General features: G+C 41.2%; 1 protein-coding gene across 1 annotated transcript; it reads left to right on the top strand.

Annotated features, from left to right (window-relative positions):
- The first annotated feature begins 6,123 nt into the window (after window positions 1-6,123).
- On the top strand, window positions 6,124-7,162 carry LOC130998983 (uncharacterized). Its single transcript, XM_057924430.1, has 4 exons — window positions 6,124-6,455; window positions 6,539-6,823; window positions 6,896-7,003; window positions 7,074-7,162. The coding sequence occupies exons 1-4, from the start codon at window positions 6,198-6,200 to the stop codon at window positions 7,143-7,145; spliced, it is 723 nt and encodes a 240-aa protein (XP_057780413.1). The 5' UTR covers window positions 6,124-6,197; the 3' UTR covers window positions 7,146-7,162.
- The last annotated feature ends 3,642 nt before the right edge of the window (window positions 7,163-10,804 follow it).

The following is a 10,804-nucleotide window of genomic DNA, read 5'->3' as shown; positions in this document are numbered from 1 at the left end:
CTGTTGAACGAAACCCAGAAGCAAGCTGTGGCAACTTTGGGATTCGATCACTGGATCGATCTTCCCATTCAGGATCTGCCTAGAAAGCTAGATTACTGGGTACTTGATTGCTTCAATGCCAGGAGGTCAGAGATCGTGCTTTCGTCTGGGAAGTCAATAGAGATAACAGAAGAGGATGCGTACCGGGTGCTAGGGTTCCCTCGCGGTGATAAGAAGATTGATCTTCTGCAGAAGGATGAGACTACTAATTTATATGTCGAGTGGGTTAGCTGTTTTCCAGAAAAACATTAGAAGAACATAAAGATCAGTGATGTCAAATATGCAATATTGGCCTATGTTGATGGTGGGCGATGGTTTAGTCCATTTTCTGGTGATGGTTATGCATTGCCTGATTGAGAGCACAACAAATGGAAGTGTTATACTTAGGGTAATGAAGACCTTTGAAGACCTAACGACATTTCGTGATTTCAACTTGTGCGAGTATGTTGTGGAATCTTTGATTTTTAGCAAGGGAAAGTGGGAAAAAGATACAAAACAAATGTTCATTAGACCTATAATGTTTCTTATAGTGAGACAACAACAATTGTTGACATATATTTATTTATAATACTTTTCGTTGCATATGTTGTCCCTAAGTTCTATAATGGTTGCAGGTGCTATATGTGAATAGGGTTAGATGGGCCAAGGCGAACGTTAAAAGGGACTTCCCTTTGTTCAAAAATTAGAGCACGAGGAAGCTTAAGGAGCGGGATCCAAAATTATCCCATCTCCGAAACAGCTAACACCTATATCATCATTCTCCCTCTCCTTAAGCTTCTTTGTGTTCCAATTTTTGAACAAAGGGAAGTCCCTTTTAACGTTCGCCTTGGCCCATCTAACCCTATCCACATATAGCACCTACAATCATTATAGAACTTAGGGCACAACATATGCAACGAAAAATATTATAAATAAATATATGTCAACAATTGTTGTTGTCTCACTGTAAGAACCATTATGGGTCCAATGAACATTTGTTTCGTATCATTTTCCCACTTTCTCTTGCTAAAAATCAAAGATTCCACAACATACTCGCACCAGTTGAAATCACGAACTGTCGTTAGGTCTCAATCAGGCAATGCGTAACCATCACGAGAAAATGGACCTTAAACCATCGCCAACCATCAACAGAGGCCAAAATTGCAATTAACGTCACTGATCTTTATGTTCTTCCGATGTTTTTATGAAAAACAACTAACCCACTCGTCATATTCAGTAGTCTCATCTTTCTGGTTACGCAAGCACCGCTTTGGAAACCCAAGTACCCGGTACGCATCCTCCTCCGTTATCTCTATTGACTTCCCAGATGGAAGCTCAATCTCTGACCTCCTGGCATTGAAGCAATCAAGTACCCAATAATCTAGCTTTTCAGGCAGATCCTGAATTGGAAGATCGATCGAGTGACCGAATCCCAAAGTTGCCACAGCTTGCTTCTGTGTTTCGTTTAACAGTTTAACCGCTTTGAACATAACGTAGGAGGTGCTCCTAGTGAAAGGCGATGGGTAATCCTCGTATATTTTCACCACCAACTGCTTGTAGTTTTTCAGTGCAAGTTTACGCTTGTCATGTCTTGTCTTCTTCGCGGGAGCTACCAGAGACCCCAAACCAACTGCATGGAGTTCCAAAATTTCAACAGGGCCTGCGATAGATATATCCTTGTTCTTTCTCTTCAGTGTTTTACCTAATTGAACAATAAACACGAATCAACAGTCACTCACAAATATTATGAATTAATTTTTAATTAACACGACATACCATCCAGGATTTTTACCTGAATGTTAGTGTTAACAATACGAATCATAATAGAATTGAGATATAACATAATTCCAATTCATAACACTTTAAAGACAATTCACATTCAATCACAAGTAATTTCATTCCTCTACCTACCACGTCAATAATGCAACAAAGGTGACGGAGGTCATGTAGTGATACAATACATATATATTGACTAAATTAAGTTTAAAATAAATGTTTTATCATGTTCTTAATACTTCACCTTCGTTGGCAGGTACGCTACCCTCAGCAAATTCGGACCCATCAATAATTGCCTTCCCCTTTTCCTTGTCTTTACCATTCCTTGTATACGAAAGAATGTTAACAATGGTTAAAAAAATTGAAAAACTAAAGAGAAAGCGGTTAAACTGCGAAGATGCAATGGCTACATGGAAAGTCAAACGGCAATACCATCTATACCCTTGAGACATATTTAAATGTGAATTTGGTAGTTGAATTCTACGAATTAGAAAATGGATATAAAATCTAATCACAGTTGTTTAATTACGCAAGATTTACGGTCTTAATAGCTAGGTTCTTAATTTATATGCTAAGGGGATGTTTATTGAATAACCGCCCCCTATATATATATATATATATATATGTATATATATATATATATATATACATATACATACATATATAAATTATATAAATAAATAAAGAAATTCAAAGACCGCTCGATGGAAGATTCGAACCTAAAAGTCTTAGACATTCAGATACTCAACTTTTATACATATGTAGCATGTGTGTATAGTATATATCACTTATGTTTTTTTAAGAGGGAATGTTCCTTAGGTTTAACACGGAGAAAAGGAGAGATTTTGATGGACAAGTTTAGTCAAGCATGGCACACAAGATCTAAAACTAGTGGGATTAATAAATAAGATAGAGATTTCATATATACTCGCTCCTATTTAAAATAAATAAATATCGTTTTGAACATTTTCAATTTTCTAAATAAATACTACCTCCGTCCCTAATTTTAGTATCCATATTTTTATTTTTGGATGTCCCACATTCTTGTATTCATTTCTATTTCTAGTAAAAGTAGATGAGACACTTACGCCACTTTAATTATTTTAATACTCACATAAAAAGTGAGATCTTTATTTCACTTTAAAACACCGGCGGCTTTTGCTAGCGGCTATGATTTACTGGCGGATATTGTATGCATTAGGTTCAGAATATTTTTTTGTTTCCAAATATACTTAAATTACAATTTTTTACGTCCTCGTATTACTGTTTTATTATACACAAACTTATCCTCATTTTGTATTTCTTTTTTTAAAATATATTTTATGAAGTAGAAATACATAATAGGCTTGTATTTTGACAAATTTGGATTATAGTGGGGTAATAAGTCTCGAATTTTTTATTTTATTTTATTTAACATGAATTAATATAGCGTAACACATAAAATAATAGAAAATGTTGGATAAAAAAAATATAAAATCATATATTATGAACCAATAAAATATCAGAGAGCCTACCACATACATACCCGCCAGTATTTAGTATCCACAAGAAGTATCCGCGTGAAAGAAACCTGTAACGGCTACATCTAGCGGCTACTTTTTACTGGCGGGTATTATTACCATGTCATTTATAACTGGTTTTTATATCACAATATACATAAATTTTATTTATTAGAGTTCATATTAATGGTTGTTGTATTTTTTTAAAATTTGAAGACCTAAGTCTAATTCAATTGTGATTGGACAATTCAACCGGCAACTCTAGGATGAGAATCTATAGGCTTTGCAGAAAATTGTAATTCACGGGTATTGGAATAGAGCGGGCACGGCTTTTGTGGGATTTCTTTGACCACATTGAAGAAGAGATATGGTCGAAAAATTGGGTAGGGCCCATTAGGGTAATTTTTTATGTTAAATTAGGGTAGAAGGTTGAGAAGCAGCCGCACTAAATTTTTTCAAACGGATACTTCATTTTTTCGTGTGAGAGTGAGAAGCAGCCGCACTATCATTTTTTCAAACGGATACTTCATTCGGTCTTCTTCAAATCCATTCACGCCATGACTTCTTCTTCAAACCAGTAAGTATACTACATTTTTAAGTATTATTTGGTATATGTTTGGTCAATACATCGTGTTTATGTTAGATGAGTTTATTTGTTATTTGTTTTGTATATGTTAGATATATTTATATGTTGGGAATCTATATGTTTTGTATATGTTTTGAATTTTGTATATTTTTAAGTAAGTATATGTTTTGTATGTTTCGAATTTTTATATGTTTTGTATATGTGTGAATTTTTATGTTAGAATCATTATGTTAGAATTTATATGTTTCGAATTTTTATATGTTTTGTATAGTATTGAATTTTGATTTAGATATAATATTTGTTAGATTTATTTATATGTTTCGTATATGTTAGATATAGTGTAGTTGAGTGTTGTTACAAGTTTGAGTATAGTTTGAGTGTTGTTAGAATTTTTATTTAGTTGAAGCATATTTAGATATATTTAATCGTCTATTTAGATCATTAGGTTAATTTTACTGTATAACGCATAAAATAATAACGTTTTTCGGTTATTCAGAATTTAAAAATTTATAACATATTAATAAAAAAATATAGAACCCCAATTAACCAATATCCGCCAGTAAATATTTTTTAAGAAGTAGCCGCCGGGTTTTATTTATGTTTCTAGTAATTTAATAGTTAATTATGCATTATTATTAGTTGATGTTTGTTAATTCATTATGTTTTGTAAATTGAGTTATTTTTTGTATTGAATAGGTCCGTTATTCGAGGCCCGAGACGATCAATCGTCCAACAGTTGAGATCAGTACGTACTACAATATTAAGTACCTGTCGACAGTAGCAGGGAGACTACAGCAAATTGGCGGTTTTGCACTGGAGAATACGTTCAGGCAGGGGTGCTTTGGTATGATGTGGGATTGGCAGCCGGGCCAGAAGTGCAATGCTACATTGCACCATATTGTCTCTCGTCATCTTAAGATGACGAGAGACGATGAGGATGATGAGATCTGCTTCTACATCAACGGGAGGAAGGTTGACTTTACTCCGAGAGATTTCGCTCTCGTGACAGGATTGGCCTTTGGGGATGATCCTTTTGATACTTTGGCTGAGCACGATCTGAGCGAGGCTCGGACATTTATACAATTTTGCCGCGGGAAGCATGTGTCAGTGCAGGGGCTGGCGGATATATATTTCGACACCGCCAGTCGAGTGGTTGACCCCGACGGCGGGTTCTACCTCCGTGTGGCCCACTTGTTGGTGCTACACGCATTTGTATTAGGAGTGGACGTGCGACGACCCGTGCAGTCCTGGACTTGGAAGCAGGTGGATGATTTGACGGCCTTTTCAAGATTTCCTTGGGGATCGTGCGCGTATAGGAGCTTGAACTACAGGTTGAAGAATACCACAATTAAGAATGATAGGACCAAGTACCACTTCTACGGTCCTTCTTGGGCCCTATTCATTTGGGGTCTTGAGGTTATTCCCGACTTGGCAGCAGCCATAGCCATATGCAATGCAGGAGTTTACCCTAGATTCAAGAGGTGGACGTTCGTGAAGACCAAGGTCGATGGGTTACAGAGTTTATTTGAGACAGAGGTAATAATTTAGTTGTTTATTTGTTAATATTATTTTATTTTATGAATATTAATGTTTAACTACTTTTTTTTTGTTTCTAGGAGAACGGGATATGGGAGATGATTCCCGATGAGTACGAGGCCACGACGAATTACTGGCGATCGGTGGTAGGCGTCAAGGCCGGGCCAGGGGTTCGAGTACCAGAGCCGGGAGTCTTTGGTCATAGGCAGCCTCGGGCGCGCTACAGTGGTGGGGACCGCAATGAGCCTACTATTGAGCATCAACCACGGCGTCGCAGTACGAGACAGGATACTGGCAAGCGCCCGAGATGACTAGTAGTGGACACCTCATCGAGCAGCAGCCATCACGATCAGAGTGGGGGCGATCACCCTGTAGATTCTGGTCGAAGGTCTCACAGTCACAGAGCCCCGAGGCCTAGGCACGAGGATCAGAGTAGAGCTCCTGCACCATCACAGTGGAGCGAGCAGGATTGGCAGCGCATGCAGCACATGATGCGCGAGAGTGAGGGACGAATAGCGAGGAATGTGGAGGACAACCTGTTCACGAGGATTAAGAATTGGTTCGAGGAGAAGTTGGATGCTATGCGTTGCCGATGCTCGCATAGCACTGATGTTCATGTGCCCAGACCTGCTCCACGATCTCACTCTGACAAGAGATGCGAGCCCGAGCCCGAGCCCGAGTCCGAGCCGGCGCGGCGTACATCCTCAGAGGCCCCATCGCATCACCGATCCCCTGCACACGAGTCTCCTACACAAGAGGCGGGACATACTACTGGTGATGGCATGCACACCCCGCAGTGGCAGCATGATCCGTTTGGTGGCTCTACTAGTGGGGGGGATGTGCAGACTCCGCACATGGGTGTCCACCACTTGCCCATATTCGGTGAGTCGAGTTCTTATGGTGGGCCACGCTACTCGTGGGCTGAGCAGGGCACGAGTTCAGCATACTCGCTTGAGCCGCCTCGTTCTTCGATGACGATCCTTAGAGATGCCGGATATTCTCAGGCAGAGATGCACGAGTATTGGAAGCAGTATAGTGGGGTATGTTGTCGTTGAATTAAATTTACAAGTCATTTAAATTATGTCAACAATTTTTAACTTGTGTTGTTTTAAATGAATTATAGGGAGTTTCTGAGGCAGTAGATGTTGTTCCCCTCAGTATTTGTGCACCAGAGGTTCCACGCAGAAGCCAACGACAACGGAACCCGTCGGCTGCACTTCGGTCACCATACGTGCACAGCGCCGTGCCGAGACCCGTCGAGCAACAGTATGTTGACGGGTTTGAGCGTATGATGGAAGCTGGCCGCCGTGGACACTACCAGCCGGTGGTGGTGGCAGAGAGCGAGCACCCTCTCCCATATAACTTTTGGACCCAAATGCAAAACACGAGGACTGACCTCTCGAGCAATGTTGGTTAATTTATGAAGCAGTTTTTATCATGTAAGTCTGTTTACTTATTACTAACATTTAAGTACGTGCAGGCTGTTGATATGTACATGATGACGATGAGATCGAGGTTGATGAGGGGTGCTGACTTGATAGACGGTGTTGATCAGAGGACCACTATCATATTGGATACAGAATTATTCGTAAGCATTTAATTAAATATTATGATGTTATAATCAAATATGCTTTTAATATAATGTTTAATTGCTGCAGAAATATTTGGATGATGAATTCAAGGAGTTGATGTCAGCATGGCGCACTATGTTTTCCTCGAAGGCAGAATGACGGCTTTCGAGGTCCGACGCAATTTATTCTTCGTGGGTACTGCATCCCAAGAAGATGTATCTGGTGTATGGGCATGGGGTATCTTCGACTCATGGCGATTGAATGCATGCCACAACGGTACACATATATCTACAGTATAAATATGTTGGAGTAGTTCATTTTTTATTTCCTCTTCACCAATTGCATTTGCGTGTGCAGCTCATTTTGCCTATATTTGTGCTGGGACGTTACATTACATGCCGAGTGGATTTGCTGAGGGGTATTTGCGACATCTTCGATTCGCAGTTGTTCAAGACCCTGGCGCAGAAGCGCTTCGATGTGATCGCCGCTCTATATCCGCTGCAGTGCCTGTTGGGTAGGCTGCTTGACGTGTCCAAGTGGTTCGAAAGGACACAGATTGTCCAAAACCCGTTGGAAAACCTCTTATGGCGAAAGTTGATAATCCAATATGCCGAGGAGAATGAGCAGTTTCAGCAGCCAGATCAATGCAGCTCCGGTGTTTATGCGTGCATGTATGTGGAGCGTCTGATATTAGGCTCGCCGAGCCTTGCGTGGGGCAATGGGCACGCCGCCGACTATAGGCGCAAGATAGGCAGTAGCATCTATGAGTTTTGCATCCCCGCGGAGCAATAGATTATGTATTTCTACATTTAAATGATAATTATGCAAATGACGTTTTGATTAGATGTTGGAGTATCTGTTTGAGTATGTTTCTATGAGTGTCCACTTGCATTCTACATAAAATTATGAAATAAGATGATTTACTGAAGTACCCGCCAGTAAATGATTATCCGCTATCAGTAGCCGCTTGAAAAAATGTCAGCGGCTACTGACGGCGGGTAATGAATTTCTGGCGGGTACTTGAAAATTTCATCTTATTTGATAGTTTAATGCATAACCAAGCTATCTCAGGGTATGTTATGCTATTAACTAAACTTTTATATAAAACATTGTTCACTTCTCCAAAGTCTCATTCATAATTTCAACTCATAATTGTTAAGACATGTCCATGTTGGTCATTACTAAAGGCGTGTGTTTTCTGCTTCAAATATTTCAAATCAGGCAGCACAACAACTTCTAAAACATCAAAAAACTGCTAAAATTTTAAGTATCCGCCAGTAAATGGTTATCCGCGCCCAGTAGCCGCGGATGTTTTTGTTGGGCGGCTACTAGTGCTAAACACTGAATTACTGGCGGGTACTGAGAAATCCGTGGTTTTTGCTAGTTCATTGATATTATGCAAGTGATATCGCTTCGAAATGTATTCAATCCAATACTGCCAACTTCAAAACATCAATTACTGGAATGAAAAAAATCAATATCCATCGAATATAATATAACAAGAAATTAAACTACTGCTCCCAGCCCGTACCCTTGCATGCTCTACGTGTGTGGCCAGGCGAGCTACATAGACCACAGGTTTTGGGTGCTCGTTTTCCCAGACTACTTGATGCATCCGCTGTAGTAGTCCTCTGAGTCGCCCTCTCACCAGCTGAAGGAATTCTAGATTCTCTTGGTCGACCAGCTTGTCGCCGAGAAAGGTTTGGCAAAACAATATCAGTTGCAACTTCAAACGGAAGTTTCCCAATGCTCTAAGGGAGGCAAGTGATTTACTAAACCGGAGTATGTTTGAACCAGTGAACTCCGCAGGTAGTAAGCTTCCACGTAATCTTCCACTGGCTCTTTCGCCTCACTGCGAAAAGAATGATTATATTTAGTAGGCATCTAATAACTGTAATTTTATAATAAAATAGATTTAGCATACGTAATGGCTGCGATCGCATGAGAACACGGCATGCCGTCCAGGTCGAATTCATTGCATTCACAGCTCTTCGCTTGAAGGTCAACCATGAAGCGACGATCACCAGCACGAACCCTGTATTTTCTCTCGGAGGTCCTCTTCGCAGTTTAACGACGACTCTTTGAGATCTCCGCACTTATCTTCTGTGTTGCCTCTGGAGTAAGAAGATCATTGCTCTCTTCCGCAGACGCAAGTCTGTCATTGAACCACTGCTCCAGAACCATCCTGATTGCCTCCAGCATGGAGCATATAGGAAGGCGTCTGGCCCACAACAAACGGGCATTCAAAGCCTCGGCAGCATTAGATGTAAGAAAACTATAACGGGTCACCGGACTTTGTGATCGTGCCCACTTCTCAGGGCCTACGCGCATCAACTTCCCGTACGTCGCCGGCTTCAATTGAGCCATAGCCGACATTGCACATGAAAATTCTGAGTCCTCGTAGGCGTATGCAGCCTGGCGGAAAAGCTCAACAACAGCTTGCCCGTAGCCCTTAATTTTGTTCTGCAAGTGGTAGTAGCAAAGACCGTGAGTAGCATTTTGTAACTCGCTCTTCACAGCATTAGCAATGGAGACATGCGCATCAGAGACAACTAGTAAGTTGTCGGGCTGACCAAAAATTTGTCTCACATTTGACAGGAACCACTTCCATGACTCATCATTCTCGATCGGCCCGACACCAAATGCCAACGGAAAAACTTGCTCGTTTGCGTCTTTTGTCACGGCGACGAACAAAATACCATTGTTCTTCCCCTTCAAGTGTGTGCCGTCGACCACAATCACTGGTCGAAGCGAAAAGTAGAAAGGTGAGATGGAAGCCGCAAGAGCAAGAAACAGATGTTTGAACCGGTTGTTTTCGTCTACTTCCAAATCCATCACGGTACCTGGATTCGCTTGACTTAGGGCATACAAATATTTGGGCAGAAGAATGAACGAATCATCAATTCGACCGTATATCTTCTCTAAGCTGAGATTTCTTGCACGCAGCGCGACATCATATTTGATTCTGACGCCAAATTCACGTAACAACTCCGCCATAATAGATTTCGGCTTAATGACCTCTCCGTCATCGCGTATTCTTTTTTCCACATAAGCTGCAACCACATTCGAATGTGCCTTTATTCGTTTCAAAATGCCCAATTCCCCTTGGCAAGAGTGCTCTTTAAACTTATGCACTCCCCACATCCCTCCGTCGTGACAAGATGCACGCACATCGAACTTGCACTTATCAGAGTGCTTGCACTTGTAATAGAGGCGTCCCTAATCTGAGCGTACAACTTTTGCCTCAGCCCCTTGCTTCATATTCCAGAAGCCAACAGCAAGGACCAATTCTTCTTTACTGTTGTAAAAAGAGTTCTTCCCCAAATCAGCAACTCTGGACAGGTCACTCTCGCGAGCAACGAGCGAAGTCGTGGCGTCCACTGGAATCAACGGAACTATCCAATTAGATAGATCACCAGTCGAGTCCGTCGGATTTCCGTGATGAGTTCTACTTTGTCGGATCCAACCTGCTCGCTCGGTCGCCGTGAACTCTATCAGATCATCGTCTAATAAATCCTCAGAGGCGGCAGAATCTGTGCCCGACTCGTTCGTTGGATCGTATTCTTCGTCTTCTTCATCAGAATCGTCATCAGGTTCTTCGGCTTCGTCTTCAGGTTGTACGGCTTCATCCGTCCGCACCTGGTTGAATCTCCCGTATATTTCATTCAGATTCCATGCGGATTCGTCCAACGGTTGCCCATCCCATGAAAAGTATTGTGTTGGAGGCGTGCTCTCGCGACCATGATACGACGTCTCATACTGACTAGATTGTGCTTCATCATCTCCGTATCCCGAAGCGTGGGCAAAATCAAAAGTAG

The sequence above is a fragment of the Salvia miltiorrhiza genome, chromosome 8 (assembly GCF_028751815.1).
Source record: "Salvia miltiorrhiza cultivar Shanhuang (shh) chromosome 8, IMPLAD_Smil_shh, whole genome shotgun sequence".
Classification (NCBI taxonomy): domain Eukaryota; kingdom Viridiplantae; phylum Streptophyta; class Magnoliopsida; order Lamiales; family Lamiaceae; genus Salvia; species Salvia miltiorrhiza.
This window is presented reverse-complemented; position numbering and strand designations above follow the sequence as displayed.

Bases quoted from the DNA above. Each gene is read 5' to 3' on its own strand.
- LOC130998983 (XM_057924430.1), top strand. From the start codon at position 6,198: ATGCACACCCCGCAGTGGCAGCATGATCCGTTTGGTGGCTCTACTAGT. The intron at 6,456-6,538 runs GTATGTTGTCGT...AATGAATTATAG, and splicing joins ATTGGAAGCAGTATAGTGGG to GGAGTTTCTGAGGCAGTAGA. The intron at 6,824-6,895 runs GTTGGTTAATTT...AAGTACGTGCAG, and splicing joins GGACTGACCTCTCGAGCAAT to GCTGTTGATATGTACATGAT.